The sequence below is a fragment of the Trichinella spiralis genome (genome assembly GCF_000181795.1).
Source record: "Trichinella spiralis strain ISS 195 chromosome Unknown Scfld2, whole genome shotgun sequence".
Lineage (NCBI taxonomy): Eukaryota > Metazoa > Nematoda > Enoplea > Trichinellida > Trichinellidae > Trichinella > Trichinella spiralis.
Genome location: NW_003526941.1, coordinates 5,736,083 through 5,761,268, shown reverse-complemented (window position 1 = coordinate 5,761,268; position 25,186 = coordinate 5,736,083). Strand labels below are relative to the sequence as shown.

The 25,186-nt window shown below is 32.6% G+C and overlaps 6 protein-coding genes across 6 annotated transcripts; 5 read left to right on the top strand and 1 right to left on the bottom strand.

Annotated features, from left to right (window-relative positions):
• Positions 1 to 832: 832 nt before the first annotated feature.
• Tsp_05884 (hypothetical protein) lies at positions 833 to 2,841 on the top strand. The gene is made up of 8 exons (XM_003380120.1): positions 833 to 1,040; positions 1,367 to 1,463; positions 1,543 to 1,667; positions 1,760 to 1,782; positions 2,010 to 2,122; positions 2,230 to 2,366; positions 2,513 to 2,656; positions 2,795 to 2,841. Exons 1-8 carry the CDS (start codon positions 833 to 835, stop codon positions 2,839 to 2,841), a joined length of 894 nt encoding a protein of 297 aa, XP_003380168.1.
• An 894-nt stretch (positions 2,842 to 3,735) lies between these two features.
• On the top strand, positions 3,736 to 14,731 carry Tsp_05885 (JmjC domain-containing protein 5). Its single transcript, XM_003380119.1, has 24 exons — positions 3,736 to 3,942; positions 4,044 to 4,292; positions 4,352 to 4,458; positions 4,596 to 4,742; positions 4,801 to 4,920; positions 5,777 to 5,966; positions 6,035 to 6,196; positions 6,386 to 6,531; positions 6,594 to 6,771; positions 6,835 to 6,981; positions 7,193 to 7,295; positions 9,382 to 9,650; positions 9,703 to 10,152; positions 10,509 to 10,645; positions 11,403 to 11,533; positions 11,585 to 11,739; positions 11,806 to 11,952; positions 12,351 to 12,518; positions 12,597 to 12,701; positions 13,540 to 13,760; positions 13,817 to 13,877; positions 13,927 to 14,219; positions 14,405 to 14,558; positions 14,702 to 14,731. The coding sequence occupies exons 1-24, from the start codon at positions 3,736 to 3,738 to the stop codon at positions 14,729 to 14,731; spliced, it is 4,077 nt and encodes a 1,358-aa protein (XP_003380167.1).
• Positions 14,732 to 15,321: 590 nt separating this feature from the next.
• Tsp_05886 (conserved hypothetical protein) lies at positions 15,322 to 16,454 on the top strand. The gene is made up of 7 exons (XM_003380118.1): positions 15,322 to 15,354; positions 15,428 to 15,468; positions 15,523 to 15,668; positions 15,726 to 15,819; positions 15,936 to 16,047; positions 16,128 to 16,282; positions 16,310 to 16,454. The coding sequence occupies exons 1-7, from the start codon at positions 15,322 to 15,324 to the stop codon at positions 16,452 to 16,454; spliced, it is 726 nt and encodes a 241-aa protein (XP_003380166.1).
• A 254-nt stretch (positions 16,455 to 16,708) lies between these two features.
• Tsp_05887 (hypothetical protein) lies at positions 16,709 to 17,309 on the bottom strand. The gene is made up of 2 exons (XM_003380117.1): positions 17,265 to 17,309; positions 16,709 to 17,173 (listed from the first exon to the last, which is right to left on the bottom strand). The coding sequence occupies exons 1-2, from the start codon at positions 17,307 to 17,309 to the stop codon at positions 16,709 to 16,711; spliced, it is 510 nt and encodes a 169-aa protein (XP_003380165.1).
• A 1,532-nt stretch (positions 17,310 to 18,841) lies between these two features.
• Positions 18,842 to 22,758, top strand: Tsp_05888 (general transcription factor IIH subunit 4). Its single transcript, XM_003380116.1, is given in 18 exon segments — positions 18,842 to 18,954; positions 19,007 to 19,111; positions 19,167 to 19,386; positions 19,453 to 19,550; positions 19,607 to 19,712; positions 19,772 to 19,924; positions 19,988 to 20,114; positions 20,169 to 20,220; positions 20,272 to 20,398; positions 20,485 to 20,625; positions 20,749 to 20,820; positions 21,035 to 21,220; positions 21,611 to 21,675; positions 21,944 to 22,055; positions 22,322 to 22,369; positions 22,404 to 22,467; positions 22,481 to 22,660; positions 22,703 to 22,758. The coding sequence occupies 18 exon segments, from the start codon at positions 18,842 to 18,844 to the stop codon at positions 22,756 to 22,758; spliced, it is 2,025 nt and encodes a 674-aa protein (XP_003380164.1).
• Positions 22,759 to 24,371: 1,613 nt separating this feature from the next.
• Positions 24,372 to 24,534, top strand: Tsp_05889a (hypothetical protein; the record flags this gene model as incomplete). The annotated part of the gene is made up of 2 exons (XM_003380115.1): positions 24,372 to 24,398; positions 24,511 to 24,534. Coding segments are annotated over exons 1-2 (51 nt in total), but the record flags the coding sequence as incomplete, so codon positions are not given.
• Positions 24,535 to 25,186: the final 652 nt, after the last annotated feature.

The window sequence follows — 25,186 nt, the reverse complement described above, 5'->3', positions numbered from 1 at the left end:
TTCTGTAGAAATAATTTTATGTGATTTGAACTATAAATAATGCAATTTTTTATGCACTGAGTGGGTGTAACTTAGTGCAACTATTCTGAACTGCTTCTAGTTGTTGTATTAATGCGAGTACATTTATGCAGGGAAAACTTTTAATACCATAGTATAACCTGCGGCATTTGACAGTTTCACGGTTCAAACTGTTCTACAAATTTGGACTAGAACGGTGAAATTTGAACACCGCTTGTGAATTATACAGAAACAATATAAATGAAGAACTCTGAATTCTAAACAAATATTATACAAAGTAGAAGTCATTAATTGCAAAATAAACGTACTATTATTGTTAAAATGACACTGACGAATTTTATGTCTAGCAAATATCTCAACCAACTAAAAAATTTTTGTTTATTATAAAATATTTTAAAACAATCTTATACAGTTTTTAAACCATTGTATGTAAATTATTTTTAAGTTTGACAAAAATTAAAATTTAGCGATTCATCAATATTTGGATGAAAATGATTTCTCTGTTCAAATTATCGCAAACGTAATACTTAGAAACTTCTAAAAAAGAAATACGTGGAAGAAAAAGCTGTCTCGAATGAAAAGTATTTGTTTGTATCTTGCTTACGTCAGCAGGCTTGCAAATTAAAATTCCAGTTATTGTTCATCAAATAAACTCTATACGCATTTTAAAGTATCAAACAAAGAATGCTTTATTTTTAGAGCTAAATCAGAACTTTAGAAAACGAGAAATTCATACTGCATAGAAACAGGAAAGAAAGCAATACATTTCGAAAATCTGAGTGCTGCTTGTATTTAACATTATTTATTAAAGCATATGAGAATTCGTACAGATCAACATTATTCGTCCGTAATTATTCTCATTGCTTACATAACAGCATTCTTCTCTACAGATGTAAAATTCAAATTCATACCAATATTCCATCTGATGCGTCGACACACTGCATCTCTTCACGTTTCTGAATTTCCCGCTGCAAGTGCAAGCGATAGTTTCCATAATATTCTCGAATTTGGTCAACGTATTGGTTTTCTTCAATTTCCAAAATTTTTAAAAAATTATTCAACTCGGGAATTTCAAACGAATCCCACTAAAAAAATCAAAAAGAAAAACAACTAAAAATTAGTTCAAAAAATATTAAAATAGCAAAACAATATCGATCATTTTACCATAATTTCACCAGTTTCATTTTCCTGAAGGACGAATCGTTTGTTAGTCAACGGCCCCCACAACAATGCAATTTCTAATGGACACGCGTCATCGGGAATTCTGCGCAATTTAGCTACAAATACAAATAACAAAAAACCAAATTTAAATATATCACAAAAAATTGTAATGATTCAAACCTTGAAGAGTCTTGCCAGATTGCAAATCTCGTTCGTAAAATGCAAATTTTCTTGGATTATCCACAATGTGAAACTTCTTCAACATTGACACTATCATCTCTTGGGTAGTTGTATCGCTTGATATGTGCAACGTTTTCACGCAGTTACGTGGCAAATAAAATGAAGTCAAAGTAAGGCGTTTAGAGGAACCACCACTGATCATCACATCCCCATCCATAGTAATATCATAGCAGGACGGCTGATTAAGAATGTCGACGGTGTTCACAGGACGAGTAAAGTTGATCAAAATTTTAATAAAACCCCGATAAGTTGTTGCATTATCATCCTGAATAAAAAAATATGGTTCTTTCATCTGAATCAGTTAAATAGATATTTATGCATTTTTAAATTTTATTTTCAGCTTCTAAACTTACAAGTGTCATGGTCAATCCACCAGCTTTTTCATTGTAATTAACTATCAAATCCAGTAGATTTGGACCTGTTGCTGATAATTTGTATTCTGATAATTCATGTAGACTAACTGGCCCTTCATAACATTCTTCATACTGATCTTCTTCGTCCAAATTTAACACCTACAAACCTGATTATCAAAAACAGTTGCAAAACAAACAATTGCTGAACTTACTTCATCATAAAGATGATCAGTTGAGCATTTCGCATCGAAACTGACACCAGAATTGGAAAGTAAAGTCAATTCAGTAGACTTCGATGATAAACTGTCCGACACTGATCGACAGTCCAAAGTGACCAAACTACGACATTTGTAATGACAAGTGTAATGACAAACTGCAAATCAGACAACAATAATTAAAAACATATTTCATGCAAAATTTACTGGAAATTAAATTTCAAAATAAAAAATAAACAAAGCTCAAAAGCACATACTTTCACATCGGATGGCTTGCCTGAAAAGACTCCAAATAAAATCGCCACATTTATCACACCAAGTCAAGTGAGTCAGTTGAACCTCTACGAAAGCATGACCAGCACCAGGGTTTCGTTTTCCGGTAGGAATTAAACCTTCCACATTGCCAAAATGTTGAAGATCAAGTGAATCTGAATGGCGTCGATTACCTTCTATCCATTCGCTAGCTAAATTTACATCAGTTATGAAAACTATAAACTAAAGAAGAAACTATTTTACATTTTTCAGTTTCCTTTTTCCGATTATTCCAAAAATTAGAAAATAAATCTGAAGGAAGCCATGTAATAAGCTTGGACGGAATATCAGCATACCATGTACTAGAAGGTTCTTTTGCTTTGGATGCTTTTTGCATGATCACCAGCAGAACGGATAGTATAATTAATTAATTGATGGTCTAGTATTTTATAACACTTTATTCATGCCAGAGTTTTTGTTAAGTGCTCAATGAGATTTAATATTCATGCTTTTTTCTCAAAACAGTTTACATCTAGCAGTATTTCAATACTTTAGATCGGTGCAAAAAACAGAAGTACAGTACGCCATATTTGCAAAGTTAGGACGTTGGCTTAAATTATTACCGATTTCAAATATTATTATTAACCGTCGCATCCATTTATTATTGCATATGTAAATTCTATTTATAATTTATAATAAATAATTTTAACTGCAACAAAATATATTTATTCTTCAGATATTTAATTGTTCTAGAGATTGTTGCAATTATTTAGTGCAATTAAGGTGCTTATAAAATTTCCCCAAATATAATTTTTTACTTGATTCTTAAAAATTAAAAACATTATGCAAAAATAAGTAAAATTCAAAAGCAAATAGTAGACAAAAATTACCAAAGCGTTAAAGGTGAACAAATGCTAATAGATAATCATTATATTTAAATTACTTTCATAATCATATGCTGCGCACAAGTATACTTTCATTTCATCAAGAAATGGTACTTTCGGATTGATTTACTGTATTTTGTGAAAGCTGTATTTTACTGTCTTTACAGGTATGAAACTTTTCTCAACTGTAGATTATTAAATTATTATGATAATATAGTCTAAAAAATTATTTTTTTGCCTGTTTCGTAATTTAAGTGTAATCATTTTTTTATTATAAACGAAGCGGTGACTGTTATTTGCAATTATGATGATTCATTGTATGTTAATGTTTTATTTTATTTTATATATTATAGGACTGTTTATTTTTTGCATAGAAAACGTTCTTGTCACAAATTATTTAGGCAATTTTCCATGTTTTAAATGTTAATAAAATTACATTTGATTATTTATGAAATGATAGTGATGATGATGAAATGATGATGTAAATGAAAGTGATTTTGATCGTCTTATTTATAAAAACGATATTAATTTGTTCAAATGAAAAGTATTGTAAAGTTAGCACTGTGTATTTCTTTTGATTTGCCATTTTTTTAAATTTCCTGTTTCTAGTAGATGATTCTGTTGGTTCGAATTGGGCTTGCACTTTTGCAATGTTGCTTTGGTTACACTTGGTCAATTTTGGAATGTTTCTTCAAAAAGCCAAAGTCGGTCACCGACAAGGTTATTGTCATTACTGGAGCAGCGCGTGGAATTGGCAAAGGGCTTGCACTTTTGCTTGCACATTTGCATGCAAAAATTGTTCTCGTTGACCTAGATGAGGTTAATATTTTATTTTTGATAGAAGAGAAATGAAAATTTATTGACTGTAAATAAGCAAATTCGTGAACAGGGTTTATGAGAAATTCAATTTTCTGATTTAGTCAACCAATAAGCAAACTGCCGAGGAATTGCGCCAAGAAACCTCAGCTTGTGTATACGCTTACACAGCCGATGTGACAGACCCGGAGAGCATGCGTCAAGTGGCGACTGCAATTGTTACTAATCCTGAATTGGGCTGCCCGGATGTGTTGGTTTGCAGTGCAGGTGTGTTGATTCCTAAACTTTTGGAAGATCACAGTGATGTTGAAATCTACCGCACCATGAACGTTAATGTTTTGGGATACTTTTGGGTAAGTTTTTTATGCTAATTTTTATATTTGGGATGTGATGTAATTTTCTTTAAATTCAGACTATACGAGCATTTTATCCGTATATACTCAAACGAGGTCAGGGTCATATTGTAGCGGTTTCCTCGTATGGTGGTCATTTTGGAAATTCATATTCCTGTTGTTATAGGTATGTTATTGGAAACTTGTTACTTTCTTTTCACTGTTGATAAAATCGATATTTTACTTTACTTTTAGTGTATTGGTTAGGCGGTTTAAATAAACATAAGATTTTCTTTTGAAGTTTGCAGAATTATTCATATTTAGTGCCAGTAAATTTGCTGTTCGAGGATTGATGGAATCGCTAGAGTGGGAAATCTATGACCACGGCTTCGGTGGCGAAATTAAAACCACTACAATATATCCATTTTTCACTCGTACAGATCTACTCAGTTCCTGTAATGTTACTTCGGAGTATGTTTAATAAGTGATGCTAAAAAATGCAATGCTTTGCAGTAATTTAAATTTTAAGCGTCATTCCGGTGTTGACCCCTGAAGAAACATCGCAAGGCATTCTCAAAGCGATACTTTACGAACAAACAGAAGCTTTCATACCTTTCTATGGAAGTTTAATTTGTTACTTTTTCAAAGGGTATGTATTTCATTGTTTTTGTCTAAATGATATGTTTTATCATTTTTCTTTTAGTATAATGTTTTCTTCGAAATATGTCCAGATAGCTTTGCGAAATTTATTTAACGTTCGTTATAAATGAAGTGAAAAATTGATTCGGTTAGTTTGGTTTTTATCGCAGTGCACAAATTCATTAGAAACTGTATATTGTGTGATTTGGTGTTTTTATGCCATCAAATTTGATTATTACCAATATTGCAATCAATTGGAAGTTGTGAAGTTTTGAAATGAAATCTAGAATTCCTTCAGTAGAACAGTTTTCATAGAAATGTTGTTGCTATGAATGCTGAAATGAATTTTTCAGTTTGTGTAAATTTAGAAGAATGCATTAATAAAAGTATTTGCATTTTCTTTAGCCATGTAATTCAATCCATAACTTTTGGTAATTTGCTAAAAGCAACGTATTTCATCGAAAAGATGAAAGTTCATGTTGCATACACGTAACATAAATGAATTGCGTAAAAAATGTGTGTGGTAAATTGAACATGATTACTGTAACATTGAAACTTGATTGTTAAACTGTATTGTTCTTTAAACTATGTAAAATGCAGTTTTTAAGTTGCACCAATTGTTGCAACTTTTTCTCTAGCATTTTTGCAAACTAATCTATTAATGATAATTATAAACAAATACATATTTTTAGTTGCGCATAACAGAAAATATGTTTGGTTATATCGAAGAGTAGTATTATTATGTTCTTATAAATACAAATCATGAATGAAATTATTTTTACTGAATTTATTCCTGAATCCGTGGAAACATGGCTTTCATTGATTGATGACCATGTTGTCCCAGGTGACATGTTTCTGCTACTCAGGCGAACTTTTAAAGCAATTGAATTGAAAGATTTCGAAGCAACTGTTGAAATTTGCAATTTTATGTTAAATTTTATTTGGGAAAGGTTAAATACAGGACATTGGAGTGAAGTTAACATTTCTTGGCGTCTATTATATACCATGGTATCGTTATTGTTATCGATTGCGCATATTGCTAACGGTCGTTTGAAGGTATATCTTTTTTTGTTTAAAATTTGAGTTTCTTTATTGCAAATTAAAATATTTTTAATGCATTTTAGGATGCACTGTGTAGTTGTGACAAAGGTCTTTTACTTGGCTGTCCTATATCCGGGAATGTTCTTGCCAGACTTGCCAGTTTGCTTCACTGCAAGATGATTGACACTTACCCTTTGGAAGATATGCTTATTAATGATAAATTTGATCAAGCATTAGCTTCAGTGGTGAGTTATTCGATTGCATTAAAATTTTTTTGTAATTCACGAAGAATGAATGTTTTATGAAGAATTTAAAAAAGCAAAATAAGTATTAATTGATGAAGGTAGTTTTCAATATAGTATGACGTTTGCATGGTTGATTTGGCAGTGTTTCAATGATTATGTAAATAACAGGAATCAGCTTGATGTGTTTAGAATGATGTTTGTGAACATTTTGAACACTGTGTTCCTCGTGTAGCATGTCCAAGCTTGGAAACATTTCAGCGTGATTTCTTGATTCCACAGAACCCTGTTGTTATTGAAGGAGCTTTGGAATCATGGCAAGCAATGGAGAAATGGAAGTTTGTACTTTGTTCTATTGAACTGACATGTCAAATATAAAATTTCATAAGAGCTATTTTAGTATTGCTTATTTAATGTCGAAATGTGCTTATCGTACAGTTCCTATCGAAATTGGCTCAAAGTATACTAATGATGAATGGTCACAGAAACTGCTGACCATAACAGATTTTGTCCATGAATATTTCAATCCTGATGCCAGAGAGAAAGCTTATTTAGCTCAGCATCAACTTTTTGAACAGGTTTGTAATTTGTAATTATGTTTTTTTCCTTTTAACGTTATCTCTTAAATGTAAATTTATCAGATAACCGAATTGAAAGATGATATAGCTGTTCCTGATTATTGCTGTCTTCAATGTGCCCCAGAAGATGTGGATATCAATGCTTGGTTTGGTCCGGCAAATACTGTTTCACCATTGCACACCGATCCTAGAGACAATCTATTCGCTCAGGTTTATCAGTTGTTTTCATGTTCACGTTTTAAAGATTAGTTTAAAAATTAAGGTTTTTGGCAAGAAATATTTGCGCCTGTGTCATCCAACTGCTACCAAAAATTTGTATCCAATTACAGACGGTTTGATGTCGAACACTAGTCAGGTTGAAGTGTAACATCTATTAATTGTTGCAATATGTTTGTTTAATTGATTCTCAATCAACTTTTAGATTGACATGGAAAAAATTGATTATGAAAAATTTCCTCTTGTAAAAAATGTGAAATTTTATGAAACCATTGTAAAACCAGGAGATCTACTGTTTATTCCGAAGGGTTGGTGGCATTTTGTGAAAAGCACAAGTCCCAGTTTTTCTATAAGCTTTTGGTTTTAACGCTTGCTAATGACACGTAAAAGATGTGAAAGAAATTTTTTAACATTAAAAGTTTCTAAAAACATTGAAATTTGGAATTGTGGAATCAAAAAAGTTCATTTTGTAATGGCACATTCGGAAAACCCAGTTGTGGGAGCTATTAACTATTAACATTAGCTAATAAAGCAAAGTACCAGCATCTAAGCTACTATTTGTAAAATTGCTTTTAAAAAGCAGAACGAAATTTTATGAAATGAATAACAAGTATTTTGCACTTTTGTTCTAAAATTATTATTCTTATCGTCGGAAATGGGCAATAATTAGTTTTAGGAAATTATTCTAAATAGAATGAAACTTGAGCATGGTCAGAGGAATATATGTATTGTTTTTATTTCGTTTCTCAGTTATTTTTATTTTATTATAAATATTTAAAGTAGAATTTGAAAAAGGTAAAGTTATTTATGAAATGGAAATGTTGTTTTTCAAAATTAAATTAACTTATACCTGACTTTCAGAATACTGTTAAAGTTGTTTGTCTCCCGCCGTGAATCACAGAAAGCATCTTGTACATGTATACTCTGTAAAACTGTTAATGGACTTCTGAAGTAGAATTGAAGTTGTTTTAAGCGACTAGGTCCAGAAACAAGAATATCTGTTTCGAACAATAAATACTTACACGTTTGAAATTGGTGAGCGCCCTGCTTGAAGTTTTTTCTTATGTTTCATCTAAACTGACTATCTAACATAATATTCATTTTTTCTTACTTTATTTCATTTACATATTTGAATAACGTAACGAAAATTTGATTTTACGTTTCAATCTTATCGCATTTCATATTGCTTTACTCTTCTCTGCGGTGAAATCGATAATGTCTATTTGTTTGGTTTGCTCTTCTACTGATTTCGCGAATTTAGCGTTTTACTGTTTATAAACGCAGTCTTCCATGATTTTAAATTGCTTCTGATAATACTTTTTGGCACGTACTGCTGTCAATTATTCAGATATTTCCTATTCCATTTATTATTAGGTATTAATATAGGTGTATGTTTTTGATTTATTTATTTTAATTAACAGTCGATGCATTTTGTATGTTTGAAAGTTTGAAAACCTTTGGAAATATTGATAAAAATAAGTTTTTCAGCTTTATTCATCATGCTTCAACATTAAATTACTTTGTCATATTTCTAATAAATGGTATCCATCATTTATCTTTTTTTTAAATTTCATTTCCGATTACAAATTGTTAGTTGCACTATTTCTCAGTAACATTTTATTTGATTTTTCTCTTCTGTCATTTATTTTATTGTGAATTGGTTATCATTTGAAATGTACTTTATTGAATATTTTTTAATTCATTTAAATTAAATTTAAATGTTTTATTTTACTTTATTTAGTTTTGCATCTTTCTTTTTGATTAATTCATTGAATTGATTAATAGTGTTTCCTGCGGGTTTTGTGCTATGCATGAATCAATTGATTTTTGAATTTATAAATTTCTATTTTCATTTACTGAGAGATATTGTGATGCAATAGACATCGTTACAGAGTTGAACTTATTGAAGTGACATTTATGAAAGAAATAATAATTTATTCCATTAATGTTTTACTGTTCAAATATTATTTTTATTAAAAAATTTTTTGTCTACAAAATTATTAAAATTTTATTTTGTTAGTTTAATCAGAAAGTTATCGTGAGAAAGAATTATGCGCCTCATAGCTATTGAAGCGAAAAATTGCAATATGCGTCGATTCCAAAATAATAAATTATTGCTGTGCTCGAATTATATCGCTAAAATTTTCATTATTGATGTCATTTCTTAACGATTTTCACATTTTATTAGTGGTCATTTGATTTCAGCTTTTTGTTCATTTTAACTTGGGTTTGAAAATACAGCCCAGGTTTGTAACGTTGAAAAGATTTCTTTCTTCCATCTGTGGGATGCATGCTTAGTACACCTGTTCTTAGTGTTTTTTCTTTCATTCTAAATATTTTCTTAATTTTTCTTCTCACTGATGTTGTTTCTGAAGCGAATTTAATTTTTGCTAGCTACTGGTATTGCTTGCGATGTGATGAGTTCAGCCGGATCGGCAGCAGTACAGTCTTCGCTGGCATCAGGCCTGTTGCCGTCGCCGTCGAATTTGTATTATCAATCTTTGGGGCATATTACCGGAGGTGAAGGGATATCCAGAAACGGAAGCCGTACGCCAGTTTCGCAACGGCGTGTTGGACATTTCACCAGAGCACGCCATCACAGTTCCTGTGACGTGCACAGCCTGTGCGACGGTGTAACGTTTGAGCGCTGCTTTGATTCTCAGGTATTACAAACGTATACTGTAATTGTTTGAATACAGTTCTTTTTTTTGTCAGCTACCGCCAGCGGATCCGCAGATCCACGCCGGCGGTTTGAAAGGTGGTTTTCCATTTTCGGCTCGTTCGTCGAACAATTCTTACCGTCAACCAACCCTTTCAAGCCACTTATCCCACGGCAATTTGGGCTATTTGCAGTCGGACTGCGATTGGTCAGCAGATTTGGATCCATTGGTGAAAAGCGGCAGAGGTTCAAACGAGGCGCCAGGCTGCGGGTCAGGTTCTAAAATTGTCAACGGCCGAATGACGACGACCAACTGTTGCCCGGCCGACTGTGATGCGCTGAGGGAAGATCTGCGCGTTGCGATGGAAAAGCTGAATGCGACAATGGGAAGCATCAAGTCGTTCTGGAGTCCTGAACTGAAACGTGAACGAGCACTGCGCAAAGAGGAAACTGCGAAAATGAACATGCTACAAGAGCAACTGAAATTGTCATTAGTCAATAATCAGGTAAGGTTTCCCCTTTTCATTGGAAAAGGAAATTGACGATGTTAGTGAATAGTTAGTTGTTGAGCATGCAATATTTTGTTCAGTGTTTTCATTCGATTTTTTTCTCTTTAACAATTTCCAATTTTTCTACGGTATTGTTGTTGTTTTTTAACCACTGAACATTCATGAATTCATAAAATTATTGTCGATAATTGCTGTTCTGAACTTCTTAGGGAACAATCTGAGCATTGTAGTAGTTTAGAACACAATTTGAATTTTGTCTTCAATTTTAATTTCAATTCACACGTGAAGTTAATTGTTAAAAATCAAAGCTATTGCCTGCATGATAGCTCTTGATTTTTTTTTAATTTCTCCAGAAACAATCGGTACTAATCGAGCAACTGCAGAATGAGCTGCGTTTCCAGTGCAATTCAGGCCGGTCTAGACGCTTCCCGGATGATGGACCACTGATTGGCCATGATGACTATCGTACAGTTTGTCAAGAAAGAGACATGTACGGTGTTTTCTTTTTTTTTTTAATGTTGAAATACTTTTATATTTCTTTAATGACAACTTCACGTGGGAACGGAGAAAGATTGAAATGGAAAAATAATTCTGGGAAAGCCTTGAACTTCTTTATGATCAACATCATCTGCCTTCTTTCGTTTTTTGAATAATTCATAAATTTTGACAAAACGTCGATGCAACCTGAGAAGACAAGATTTGTAAATGATCAAAGAAAAGAGCAAATTTTTTATTCAAACAGGGAAAAATTGAACGAATTATTAAATTTTACTATAGAAATTGTAGAATGATAATGTAATTTTTATCATTTGGGTGCTTTTGTAAACTTTTGCTTTGTTTGCTTTAGCTTTGAAATTATCTTTTTGGTCAATGTTCTTGTTTGTGACATTTATTACAAGTCACACAAATGACATTTTAATGATAAAGCATATTCGTCTAAAACTGTTGTTTTCAAACTCCTCTTTTCCGCTTCTTTCATGTCAAAAAATTAGATGATTTATGCAAAGCGCTGTTGAGAAAATGATATGTTTACTGTAACTGCTATTGCAGCGGAGGTGAATAGAAGAAGTGTTGAAATCAATTTTCTTTTATCATTTCATTACATTTAGAGAAAATTTTCTTTGTAAATTATCAAAAGAAGCAATGATATATTTATGACTCAAAATTTCAAATATAAAAAATATGATGATATATTTCTTTTTTCTTTCATTATATCTTGTTGATGAAAAAATGATGGTTTTTTTCAGGTATCGTCGTGATTGGTTGATTAGCTCAGACGCTGTAAAAGAGTTGCAGTATCAGTTGGAATCTCAGAGGCAACTTTTGTTGTCCAAAGATGAATCGGTGAAACGATTGCTTGAAGCGCTGCATTCGAAAGGTATTTGATTGGATATTTTATTTTCTTTCTTTTATTCATATTATTTTTAAGGTGTTCCAGCATCGGTGGCGCAAAGTTGTGCCGAAATGGAACTAGCTCAAAATCGTATTGTCGAATTGGAAGAAAAATGTTCCAGATTGCAGGCGCACTGCGACGATCTCGAATCTCACTTGCAGCAAAGCCATGATGGTTTGTCCAATTTGCGAGTATGTCGTCTAATGCGTGAAAATTTTCCGAGGGGGAATTTTGTAATTTATAAATTTGCATTTCAGAAAGATGCGGTAATTGAATCTTTGCAAGATGAAGTGGCCAGCTACGAAGCTGAATTGAAACGACTGCGTTCCGGTGGTGCAATCCACGAGCGGGAATTTACCGATAAGATGGTCACTGATAAAGAATACCAAGAATTGAAATTGAAGGTGAGATTGATATAAAAGCGTGGAATGGTGTTTTCTTTTGTTTCACTGATGATATTAAAATTATTGTGTGAATTGATGTTAACTATGAGGAAGATGTGTGGTTATTTTTTGTTTATATGAGACTTTTCTGTTTATTGTTTCGATTTTGTTGAGATAAAAAAAATTTTATTATTAGGCAGACAAACTTGAACTCGAACTTGGGCAGAAAACTGTCGAAATACAAGCACTTTATACACGTCTTTCGACTGCCGAAGAATCAGCCAGCGATTTTAAAAAACACTTGGAATTAATGAAAGAATCCAACGCTAGTAAAGATCAACAGGCGACATTGTTGCAGAGCGATGTATTATTCTTTATTTTTATCTGTTTATTTCTTTATTATTTTTATTATGAATTAGATTGACGCTTTGCGTGGCAAATTGGAATCGAAAAATGAAATGATTGACCAAAAAGCACAACAGATTACTGAATTACAAGCTGATAAGAATCGTCTGTTGTCAGAATTGAACTTGTTGAACGAGCAGCATCGAATTAGCGAAGTTGGTTTGAGCACCAAAGATCGTAAAGTAAATAAAATGGAGAAATTTAAAAATTATATTTATTTAAAAAATTTTTTTTCAATTTTCTTGTTTACTTCTTTTCAGATTGATCTTCTCGAAGAGACGATACGAGAACGGGATTGTGAGTTGAATTTAATCCGTACGAGATTGAACTCATCACCTGGTGTGATTCAGGAGAAGAAATTGCAGGTAAATTGAAAGTGGTGATTTTATTAATTTATTGGGGGATTTTTTTTGATTATCTGTTTTTTGCTTGAGGACGAGATCAATCGTTTGGTTCAAGAGCGTGATCTTTGGCGAAAGCGGTTTAATGAAGAGCATGAATGTCTGGCAATAGAGAGGAAACGCGACGGCGAGGCGCATGAAAAAGAGAACAAAGACCTTCGCATAGCGATTGCTTCGTTGCAAAAAGAAATCTCTGATCGACAAGTAAATTATTATCATTTTTTTATTATAATATTTTGCTTTTTACAAATATGATTATGGGGTAACCGTTTATGTAAATGTTTAACCTGTGGAAAGTATGATAAAATGTTTGCTTGATTCATTTGTAATTAACTAGTGATGACAGGGCTTTATTGATTTTCACACTTTGTAAAAACAAACTTTGGTTAAACCTTTCTTAATCAAGTCACGGGTACACTTTTATTAAAATGATACACGACATTTAATGAATAAAATTTTTTGTTTATCAATTATTAATTACTTTGTGTGCTTATCATTTTCATACAGTTAAACAACTTGTTGCATGTTGTTGTTACTTGTGAAAGTAAAATGTTGTCACCGATTGATCAAATAATTTAAGCATGTTTGCTTTTTTTATCATTCTGTGAAAATCTGCTCGATGCCATTTTCAATACTCTTTTTCAGTTACGTTTATTATTTTCATTTTTAATATATAAACGGGACAAAATATTTTCACTTGCTCTTTTTAAATTTCAAGTACTATTTTCCATTATTTCTTCCTTAAATAAACATGAATATCTTACATTATATTACAATTGTGAAAATTGGTATTTTTTTAAAGGTATTCATTGAAAGTCAGAATGAGAAAATCAATGACATGGTACGACAGACGGAAGCGTTGACTAAAGAGAATTCACTTTACAAAGAATTGAACAAAACAAACGGTGTTGACTTGCTCAAAGCAGAAATTGAACGTCTCAACCAAGCTGTGGACGAATCACGCTCTGAGGTTGACCGTTTGTTGAAAATCATACACAATTCAGAGAAGGAAAAAAATGAAGGGTTTGTTTATCTGTTTTGTTTGTTTGTTTATAAAATAATATTTATCGATTTTTCAGTCGTGAAAGTGGAAACGATTCGAAACGATTTCATTCCAATACAGAAAATGCTGATTATCAGGTTCGATGTAAAATTGTAATTTTTGATTTTTATTATTCAAATTTTACAGTCAGTTCTGATGCACAAAGATCGTCGTATTGAAGAGCTCGAAGAAGCGTTGAAAGAAAGCGTCAGCATAACAGCCGAACGTGAAATGGCCGTTGCTCAGCAAAAGTTGAATAGCCAACGGGCAGAGCAACGGATCGCAGCTTTGAAAGATGAGCTGAAAACACTGCAAGAACAATACGATGAACTCAGTATACAATTGAAACAGCTACGCCAAGAAAAAGTCCAAAGCGACGCCACCATTAAAACAATGCAAGAAGAGCGCAAGCGTTACGTCGACGAAGTGATGCAACTCAAGTAAGACAAGATATGCAAGCACAATTGTTTTACTGTAAAAAAAAACAAATATTACCAATCAGCACAATAATACCAACCAGAAAGTTGAAAACAAAACAAAACAAAAACAGTTTTTTTAATCAGAATTATTGTTGATTTATTTCAATTTCAATTTACGACGAAATTATGAAATTCATCGATTGTAGAGGAGAAGTATTGTTGGCGGCGATTGAAGAAAAAGATGCGCACATTGCGTTTCTGGAAAATTTTCACGGCAGAAAGTCGTCGGAAGAAATTGATAATGTTAAAAAGCAAAAGGAAGAATTATTGCAACGCTTGAAAGAGGAAAATGCACGTCGGGTGAAATTGCACAACGACCCGACATTGAATTTTACAGATCACTTTCCCAAAGTATCTGGCATCGATTTGGTTGTCATTTTATTTATTATTTATTTATTATTGATTCTGTTTTATTGTTTGTTTTTTAAACAAATTGTTTTCAGGATGACGAAGGAGATGGTATTTGGGCTTAGCTGTTGAACAATTTGCATCTGTTACCTACTCATCATAGATTTGCATATTATTATCATCATTATTATTACGATTGTTGTTGTTTTTTTATTGTCAACATTTTATTTTGGTTGTCATTTAATCAATAATGTTGTCTTTGAGGTCAACGTGCGTTGTGTCGAACACTTGCCATATACTTCTTCTAGCTGTTGTTTTCCATTCTCCATTATATGTAAATTTATTTATTTTATCTACTTTTTGTACCCCGTGATTATTTATTTATTTATTTTTGTTACGCTGCTAAGCAGTTTGCTTGGAAGAGGGAAAAAAATTATCATAACTAGAACAGTAGGGGAGTGGAAGAAAAAGACTGATTTAATACTGCTAAACGGTGAATGTTGGCTTGCTCGATATGGTGATTTTATATCTAGAGATGATTTTTGTGTTAATTATTTATTGATAACCAGTCCGCTCTACTTCAACTCCTGCTGTTCACTTTTTACTATTATTGTGTGTAAATTGTTTATTTATCTATCATTGTCTTACTTTTATATATTGTCGTCGTTATTTATAATAAAGTCTCAGTAAAATGGTTGATATTTATCAATTATTAATGTTGTTGCTGTCGGCTGTGCATAACGATGCAGTGAAATATTCTTTCAAATAAATAAATTATTTGTTTGTTGATCATTATCAATTTTAATAAATTCTACGTTCAGCGTCATTGGTGGCCAGCGATGGGCATCGCGTGGTATGATCTGTTTTGTTTTTATCATTTGATTTGATTGTATAAATTGAATGAAAAATTATTTAGGGTTTATTTGTATTCGGATCCTGAAAAATCTGATCGTCAAGATGTATTGTTGGATTCGCTTCAAACGGCATTGGATAACATGGACGCAAAACAGGCCGGTTTTTTCAGCCTGACTTCCGAGACATTTTTCTCTACCACTGCTACAAGTAGGTTGAATGAATATATTTTTATTTTAATTTTTGAATAATTTCTTTTCTTTTCAGATGCAAAGCCTGTTCATTTATTTCAATCTTCGGAATTTCCCGAAACGACGTTCGTTTTGGTCGGCGATACATTGGGCTCTGCGTCGACATTTCTGTTTGCAGAGAAATCAATTACTCAATTGATCAGAAACCTGGATGTATGTATAGTTGCTGTTGGTATCAACATTTTACAGTGCAAATTTATTTGTTGAAATGTTGCATTTTTCAAAGGGTGCTTATTGTACGAAGCCAATTTCGAAAGTCGAATGCCGTGGTAACAAGTACGTCATCTCAGATTTTACAGTTCGTACCAGCGTCGCGACGATTGCAAGCAACTTCAAGGGTATTCTTGTTGAGGTAGTGGATATAATTTTGTTGTTGTTTTGGATGTGATTTTTTTTTTCTAATATTCTCCACTTTAAGATCGAATATCGACCTTGTGTTGCGATGCAACTTTGCGGTGATTTGATGAAAGAATTTTGCACAGCATTACTTGGCTCTGCTGCTTCTGCACCGCCAACATTTGTCGGCTTGACAAAGCCGAATCAACGCTACGTCCCCATTGATACAATTTTCCAGTATCATTGCTATTTTATGCATTTCAGAAAAATGTCTGTTCAAACAGCCGGCTCAAATGAGCAACAGTCACAAGCTCAACCCCAACCACAACAGCAGCAGCAGCCTCAACAGCAGCAACAACAACAACAACAACAACAACAACAACAACAACAACAACAACAGCAACAATAGTGAGATAATAAGTGAATGGAATTTATTGAAATTTCTGCTTAATTTTTTTCCCTTCCTGTAACGAAAATATTTACATAAATACATACAGAATATTTTCATTTTTATTTCTACGACCAGCGCATTTTGAGATCAAACAAAGCAACAGCAGATCAGTTCTAGCTAGCACTGAAGCGCCACATTTGAAACAGCGCAAGCGAAGAAAAGTAAAAAACAAATTATTCTTGTTCTGCTAATCTATTTGTTCACACATCTGTCTACGACGGATACAGTTTCGATGCGTTGATACACGGGGCCATTGTATCGATGCTGTTCAACAATTCCAGCGTGTCGCAGTCGAGCAGATCGTCCGAATCCCATTCCAACGGTGGACTTCGACTTGGTCGTCCATCTTCGTTGTGGCATGTCGACGTCGACATGTCGTCCCTGTCTTCGTCGTCGTCGTATTCTTCTACATTGTTCAGTGTAGCTTTCAAATTAGCCATCTGTTCTGGTTCCCATTCCAGGTCGGATTCAGAATTCAGCGCCGAATCCGGTGTTCGAGACGTCGCTTTGGTGCCCTGCTTAATATTTTTGAACCTGGCCAAAAGCAGGCTTCCCATGCCAAAAGCCGACCGCTGATTGTTGTGATTTTTGCGGATCAAATCGCCACCGCCCAATATTTCGCAGTACTCTTCGAATGGATCTCTGAAACGGTTGTACTTTGGTTCAATTATAATAAGCTGAAAAATTTCCATTGAATTGCAAAATACTCAAAAGCGGACATGCTTTCGGCCAAGCTGAAATAATTCGAATCGGCCATTCGGGCAGCACCTTGGTCAGCTGGAACCAAAGATGACCAGTCGAGCATATCTTCATCTTCGAACCACCTGTGCGTTTTCTCTTCCAAACCCTTTAACAGTATATATATTTATAGCGCATAATTATCAAGTGAAAGCCATTTGTTTGTTTGTTCTTTTTTTTGCTCCCACTTTATTAATTAATTTCGAATGGACGAATTGGAGAAAGCAGATTGCAGATTGTTTACTCGATTGCGATGTGGAAAAAAGCAATCGACAAATCACTGTTCTATAATTAGATCGACTCAAAAGCTTAATGTCGCTTCTTCGATCGCGCATGACGATCGACCGGAAATCACGTTACGACGGAAAATATTTCAGCTTCTTCATCGACTGCACCTCAGGCAGCTGCTCATCCTCAAGCAGCTGCTTTGTTGTTAAGTAAAATATATTGGGGAAAAAACAATAAAGAAATAAATATTTCTACATCAATAAAGCATCCATGAGAAAACTGACAGCTGAAGGAACTCAGTTGTTTTTCCTCTGGTTCAAAGAATGTCATTTCAACTATTTAATGCTTTATATTCAAATGAAAAACAGCCACAAAAAATCGGGAAGAAAAACTTTTGTCGCATACGTGGAAAAAGCATTTCAAAAAGCTTTTGTTTAATTGCAATTTTTAATTTTACGCGTTCAAAAATGTAGCAAAATTAATTAAAGCAAGAAAAAATACTGCAGTTCATTTTTCACACTTACGCAAAATGATCTGTTCGTTATGAACAACGACTGTTCCACTTTTCTACTACAAAAAAATAATATTTTATTACAATTTTAGATGAAAAAATAATAACCGAAGTACTGAAAATTAAATGGCATGCGAAACGGTAAAAAGCCGAAGCAGTTTCCCATCTTTTCACAAGATGAGTTTTCAATTTCCTAATGGATACCGCTAACAACCGCCGACCGCTTCATGATTACCTAAATTAAAAGTAAATTTATAAAGCTTGTAAGAAGAAAATTAATAACCGCTTAAAAATTGACGAACCCACAACATTGCACACATGCGCCGAATAGTTCACCAATACAAGCGTACCGCTACAAACTTTATAGTACTTACTACAGTAAGAAATGATTATAAGGGCAGAATTGGCCCAATTATGGAAAAATACATTCCTAATGTATAGCAAAAGATTTAAGATTTTGTAAAATCTTACAAACAGTGAATTTGTTCAGTTTTAATAGCATGTGATTTAAATTTTGTAAAAGGATAATGGCATTTTTCAAATAACTTTAGAAGATTGAATGATTTTTTTTTCATTTTCAAAAATTGTCTAGTATTAATTAGTCTGCTCACAAGTGAGTTGTAAATCACATCCAAAATTACTTTTCAACAAGCAAATTCAAACAAAGTAATTTATTTTTAATTTTATTGATTGATTGAGTGTACTTTATTGTAATGAATTCGCACAATAAAACTTGACTATCTACAGTTTCCGGTGGTAGATTGTACAGCAGTTTGCAATTTTATTTAAATAATAAAAACGATTGTCACTGTTATTTTGCACATATAAGTATCTTTTATTTTATTGAATCTCATTGGAACAGGGTAAAATGAATTCTACTCATAAAGTACCCCAAACATTCTTGAACTACTTGAGTCAGCTTCCTTCTGGAATATTAAACAAGCTTTATGAATCGGCTGTTGCATGTACAGGGATATATCGGTAAGATTTGTTATAAAAGTATGCATTTATTTTCAAATTATCTACTATTTAGTTATCTGCCTTCGGTAGCACAGCAAATTGTTATGCGACTTTCTCTTGTCAGCTCTGGCACAACTATTGCAGATATCGAAGGTTGGATGGTTGATGAGAAGAAAGAGTATATGGTTGAATATGTGTAAACATTATTTATTTTTATAATGTAAAATGTTTAGCATTCTTCATGAATCGTTGAAATATTTACGTCAGCTCCATATTTTGCAAGAATGCAATTTGTCATCTATCGAGAGCGTTGTTCTGAATAGGGTGTTTGCAAAAAATTTGAGATTAGCTCTTCTCTGCAAAGATGCGATTTGTTTCAAAACAGTGACTGTTGATCCGAAGCACCAAAAATCATTTGCCGATTTAGACTCTTATGCGTCCGAACGTTGGGAAGTGAGATGGTTCATTTAATATTTTACTAATTAGTGTATTTTTCAAAATTTATATTTTATTTTACAGAGTGTACTGAAATATTTAGCACTGCCCAGTGCTCAGAGTGAAAAATCAGTTAGCGTCGAAACGAAACGAGTTTTGCAAGATTCTGGATTAATCCAACTGTAATTTAGAATTAAAAAGATATTTAAAAAAATTGAATGTAAATTTTTGATTTTAGATGCGATTCGAAGATGCAACTGACTTCGGATGGTTTCCAATTTATACTTTATGATCGTCGGCAACAACTTTGGACTTATTTATTGCACTATTTAGCTCAACTTGAGGTAGACATTGTTAAATTTTGTAAATTTTATTTCTTGTTATTATTAACATGAAAAATTAGAAAAAAGGTTCGCCCGTTCACGATTGCATCATGCTCATTCTGCAAGCTTGTCTTGGAAGTCACCGTGCTGCTTACAGTACGGAAAATTTAACTGAAGCTGCTCTTAATTTTATTCAACATCTTCGAGAAATTGGTCTTGTACATCAACGAAAGGTAAAAAATGATGAAACGTTTTAATTTTATAAGATAGTTTGTGCATATTTTTTTCATTTATAGAGATCGGCCGGATGGTTCTATTATACGCCATTGATTAGCGTATTAACTGGCTTGAAAAGTTCATCCAGTTCGTCGAAAGAGGGATTTTTGATAGTTGAAACGAATTTTCGAGTCTATTGTTATACTGGTAGATTTATTTGAAACTCTTTTTTGGCGATGAATGGAATTGTTCAAATTTTAGATTCGGTTTTGGACTTGGCCATTGTATCGACATTTTGCGAGCCTTTGTACAGGTAAGTAAAACTGCTTGTCGTCAGTAGTTAATTTGTGTTATAATATTTCAGATTTCCAAATTTGGTTGCTTGCATTTTGAACAGAGAATCCGTGCGACGTGCATTCCAAGTCAACATTTCCGCGGAACAGATTATTCAATATTTGTTTTCCAATGCTCATAAAAATATGCAAAAACAGGTATTGGTTTAATTTGAATTTTCCTTTTTCTAATTTGTGGTTTTTGATGATTTTTGAATTGATTCAACTTAATTCATTTGTTTCAGACACCGACAATTCCTTCAACTGTCACAGATCAGATTAAACTTTGGGAAATGGAACGTGATCGCTTTAAATTTGATCCAGGCGTTATGTATTCGAATTTTTTCAGCGATACCGATTACATTACAATTCGTGACTATGCAAAAGTATGGTTATTATTGTTATTAAATTATTCATGTATCGGTGTTTTTTTACACGCAAGAGATTTTAAATTGTTGAAAAATTGTTATTTTTAATTTTAAATATATTTGAAAAATAATATTTTATAGGATCTGGGTGTTTTGCTGTGTGAACATGAAGCGAATCGCGCGTTGGTCGTAAGTGCAGATGGTCACGAACAAGTGAAGGCATTTTGGAAAAGGCAAAAGATGAAATGAAAATAATTTCCTTTTATTTTATCATCTTTTCATTGAAATAGGTTTATTAACTTTTTCATTATTTTATAGATCATTAAATAAATGTTATAATGTTGATTTTTTTTGAAAAGTAGACACAATTCCGTAAACCGAACGTGCTGAGCAAAAACGAAATTGTAGAACAATTTGTTGGATTTAGAGCAATCAGTTCCTGACACTGTTTACAAGCGATAGCAAAAAGCATACAATGAATTTAGTGTCGGTTTCAGAGGTGAAAAATGATCAGCTGAAACAACATGGTGAAAAAAGCACGCATTGTAGTTCTGTTTCATTGCGTTTTTTTATTTCATCTTTGTCAGCTGCATGCAAAAGCTCTTCATATCAGGTAAAATGATAAACTTTTCTTCTTATTTATTCGTTATGGTACTTTTATGATTGAACTTAATGTAAAGTATTTTCATGCTATTATTTCTCAGTTGTTAAAATTAAGAAATGTTGAAATAATTATGATGAAATTGAATGCACATCGATGAGTTTTCTTCCACAGTAATACTGGTTGTTTATGAAAAATCTTGAACAATGAAATTCAAATTGAACAATAATAGAACTTGATCATCTTAGTGATGAGTTACTGTAGATGTTTCAACTGAAGACGATTGATATTATTATCAAAGAAGCTGACAATGTTAACCTAGCTGTAATTTTGATTTGATTTGAACTTTACTGCTGTTATCTTTTTTTTACATTTTATTATTACTCTCCACATTACATTCAGCGTATTCGAAAGTTGTCCGACAATTGTTCAGATAGGTCGAATTCTGTAAGTGTCGTTAATACTACGTTATTATTTGAAAAAAAATTGTCATTGATTTTATTTTTTGTCTTGCTTTTTTTGTTTGTGATTTTGAATCTTTTCGCGCGACTTTCACTCATCTGTGAATTGTATCTAGGCCACACTAGAATTTTGCCCCACTTTGATATTGTTCTATTTTTTCCTTGTTTGGGGTTCTTTGAATTTTCTGTAATTGTTTGTTTTTATTTTGATTTTATTTTTGAATATTTCAGATATGACATTGATTTTTACTTTTTATTGTTGTAGCAATTGAAGCTCACAAAGTATTGCTTGTTGGCTGATTGATGCCAGTGATTTTCTACTGCGCATGGCTGATACGGCTGTAATTGAAGCTTTGAGAAAGCCGTCGAAATTTCGCAACCTCAAGGTAAGCATTCTTTTTCGACGACCTTGAATTAGATGCGCGTAGATTTTTCAAAATTTTGTCGGCATGGGAAACTGTGTTTGTCTTTGAACGTCACGTGTTTTTGGTTTTTCAGAAAGTTATTCACATTTCAGTATGATCTTTTTCCGTTGGTATTTTTTTCCTTGACTTCCTTTTGCATATTATTTGATAAATAAGACCAAATTATTGCACTCCGGTAAGCTCTTAATGGATATCTCGCATAGTTAGTCATAAATAGTGAATTGCAGTGCTCGCGACGCTGCTCTGGTGGTATCGTTGAATATCTATTCTCGTACGTCATTGATTAAATAGATTTTTTGTTTACTCAAGGCTGCAGCTTGTTCAACTGTGCTGTTTATACTTCTTATTCTTTATTCTGCTTGTGATGCAAATGGTCAATTTTTCAGCTTTTCTCAACGTCGTTCACACCTTCGTTCGTTCATTCATTTTTGTGAATGAAATTGATCACAAACAATGGCCAGGTGTGAAATGTGACGATGACGTTTTCATTTATAAATGCAAAATGACAAATATTTGCACTAAATTATTCTTATTTTTCAAAATTATCGTCAGCAAGCCGGCGGCAAGTTAGTTAAATGAAAACGATAATAAAAATGTGCGCATTTCAGACTTATTAACAACCATTGAAAAGCCCCTAAGCACTTGTCCAGTCGGTGATGCGTGATTGTTTAAACGCCGGAAGTAGTTTTCCACCAACTGGATCATCAATGTCTGTAGAATGCGATGAGCATTATTGGAATTTTATTGTTTTTTTTTCTTCCTCTTCTTATTATTATCTTTAATTTGCACGTGCGATTTTCAAATTCAACGGGTTTCAGTTTTACCTTCTTTTACCTCTTCTTTGCGGCCATCGAAGTTTACATACATGACCTGGAAATTTGACCGCTGACAATAAACAGATTTTACCCTTGATCAAATAGCAAATCGATTCCACAATTATTACCTGTCGTCGTCCATCGTGCGCACAACACCTTCTACAGTCTACTACTGTACTGCACTTTACCTGCTTTTCATTTCTGTTTGAACAACAGTGTGATTTTTGTTCAACATGGGTCTGTTAAAGATGAGCAATTAGTAGAATTGGCAGCGGATGAAATGTTGCAATCATTGCAAATTTACTTTGTAATTTTTATCAAGTTAGTTATTGATTATTTTTTGACAAATTGAATTTCTTCCGTTCTTTCACTTGAATGTTGGTTGTTTGGTGAAAATTTTTACAACTCACATTTTTGATTTTATCATCAGTTTATGATGATGATGATGATGACTATGATGTTGTCATCTTGCAATTGCAAGCCTTTTCATATAACTTTGATATTGATTTCGAATGAGGTCAAGTATATTTCGTTCTTGGATGATAAATAGAGTTTATCGCGTTGCAGTTTGCTGGCATATTTTGAAGGAAATGTTCATTACTGTAGAGATGTGGAAAACGAATAGTTTGAATTTTTCAACTGCGAAAAATGAAGTACAACGAACTTTTTGCAACGTTGTTTCACTGTAATTTCGTGGTGTCGTGGTGGATTTTTTTCCAATGTTGAAAAGTAAATCTTATTTTCAGTCTAGGGTAGCAGGGTGAATGAAGTTTGTTCATTTTTACATGTTCGATTATTTTTCCATTCATGCTGTAGTTGGTGAACACGTAGCTGGTTGAACTGTTTGATTGAAAATTTTACCATTTTTGTTCTTCTTCTTTTTCAAGTATCCGAGCGTTGATGTTGCAGTATTTAAGTTATTTGATTTAATCTATTCTGTATCTTTTGTTAATTGTTTTCGATAAAGCGGTGTTTTTCAAGGATTGAATTGTTCAAACAAGCAGCTAACTCATCTGATTAGACACTAAGAGTGATTGGAGATGTCAGATTTGAGGGGTAATAATGGAAGAGCTTCAAAGCTAAAAGTTATACATTTTTTGTGAGAAAAACATTTCAAACGTGCATATTGATAATGTATGATTATTATTTTATTTTTAATTTGTAATGTGTTGAAATTTGTTTGAAATTGTCGTTGGCAGATGATGTGAAAAATTTGCTTTTCTTTATTATTAATGAGAAATTGTGAATAAATAAAATAAGTGTTGAAAGAGACGAAAGGTGAAAAAAGAAATCTGTTTTTAATGATAATAATAGTAATTACGAAAAAAAGGCGCATTGTTTTCAATTCAGTCGGAAAAGAGCATAAAAACACCGTGACATTTTCCTCTTTGCATTATTTAAATATGTGATAATGCTTTCAAAGCTGATATTTGCATAATATATGTATTTTCAATTAAATGAGATGAATAGAATTGTTGAACGAATGCTTGTCTTTGAAAATAAATTTCCATTTTCCTTTCAATGGATTTTTTGTACCAGATGCAAAAAATGAGCTGATTATTGACAAAAATGTTTAATTTTTTAATTAAATTAAATTGAAGATTATGCTTTCATTCGATTCAACTGTTTGAATATAGTTTAAAAAAAGAGCATTATACTTCTCAATGGTGGAAATATTCTATCTTTTTTTTGGTTTCTGAATTTGAATTTTTTTAACTTGATGGAATAAAAAAAAGTTTCCTTTTCTTTTAACAACTGCTGTAACAATTGATGTATTTTTAATATTTGTTGAAAATTGTATTTATATAAGATGGATGAATTTTCCTTTTTTCACACAACATTGCAGTTGTGAGAAAGTTGAAAATGTTGGTCAATTTTCGGTGATTATTTATTATTGTTATTATAATTATTCGTTGTTGTTTGTTGGTTATTGTGTTGTCGTGCTGGTCTGGTAAAGAGAGTTTTTTGAACTTGCTTTTCAATTGTTGCGTGTCGAGCAAAAATTGGAGTTAGGCGCGGCTTGTGGATGACATGTAACGGTACGAAATTTTCATTTAAACAGGTATTTGTGAAATGTTGAAAATAAATAATAAATAAGGGAATTTATTAATTGTTTGTCCAACGGTGAGTGAGTGGACTTGACGTGATTATATATTTTTGTTGTTCCATGTAGATTAATATTTATTGCGTTAATATTGATTCGAAGTGGAATTGAAAGTTAAACGAGAGAAATAATGTTTCGTTTGTTTACCGATTGAATATCTGACGAACTTGCTG

Excerpts from the sequence above, each read along its gene's own strand:
- Tsp_05885 (XM_003380119.1), top strand. The coding sequence starts at position 3,736 with ATGATTCTGTTGGTTCGAATTGGGCTTGCACTTTTGCAATGTTGCTTT. Across the intron at positions 6,197-6,385 it reads ATCAAGCATTAGCTTCAGTG|AATGATGTTTGTGAACATTT; the intron begins GTGAGTTATTCG and ends TGATGTGTTTAG. Across the intron at positions 10,646-11,402 it reads GTTTGTCAAGAAAGAGACAT|GTATCGTCGTGATTGGTTGA; the intron begins GTACGGTGTTTT and ends GGTTTTTTTCAG.
- Tsp_05888 (XM_003380116.1), top strand. The coding sequence starts at position 18,842 with ATGAATTCTACTCATAAAGTACCCCAAACATTCTTGAACTACTTGAGT. Across the intron at positions 19,387-19,452 it reads ATGCGTCCGAACGTTGGGAA|AGTGTACTGAAATATTTAGC; the intron begins GTGAGATGGTTC and ends TTTATTTTACAG. Across the intron at positions 22,661-22,702 it reads CGTCAGCAAGCCGGCGGCAA|ACTTATTAACAACCATTGAA; the intron begins GTTAGTTAAATG and ends TGCGCATTTCAG.
- Tsp_05887 (XM_003380117.1), bottom strand. The coding sequence starts at position 17,309 with ATGAAGATATGCTCGACTGGTCATCTTTGGTTCCAGCTGACCAAG. Across the intron at positions 17,174-17,264 it reads TTTGGTTCCAGCTGACCAAG|CTTATTATAATTGAACCAAA; the intron begins GTGCTGCCCGAA and ends GAAATTTTTCAG.
- Tsp_05886 (XM_003380118.1), top strand. The coding sequence starts at position 15,322 with ATGTTGTTGCTGTCGGCTGTGCATAACGATGCA. Across the intron at positions 16,048-16,127 it reads GATTGCAAGCAACTTCAAGG|ATCGAATATCGACCTTGTGT; the intron begins GTATTCTTGTTG and ends CTCCACTTTAAG. Across the intron at positions 16,283-16,309 it reads CCCATTGATACAATTTTCCA|AAAAATGTCTGTTCAAACAG; the intron begins GTATCATTGCTA and ends TATGCATTTCAG.
- Tsp_05884 (XM_003380120.1), top strand. The coding sequence starts at position 833 with ATGAGAATTCGTACAGATCAACATTATTCGTCCGTAATTATTCTCATT. Across the intron at positions 2,367-2,512 it reads CACCAGGGTTTCGTTTTCCG|TTTCCTTTTTCCGATTATTC; the intron begins GTAGGAATTAAA and ends TACATTTTTCAG. Across the intron at positions 2,657-2,794 it reads GATCACCAGCAGAACGGATA|ATCGGTGCAAAAAACAGAAG; the intron begins GTATAATTAATT and ends TCAATACTTTAG.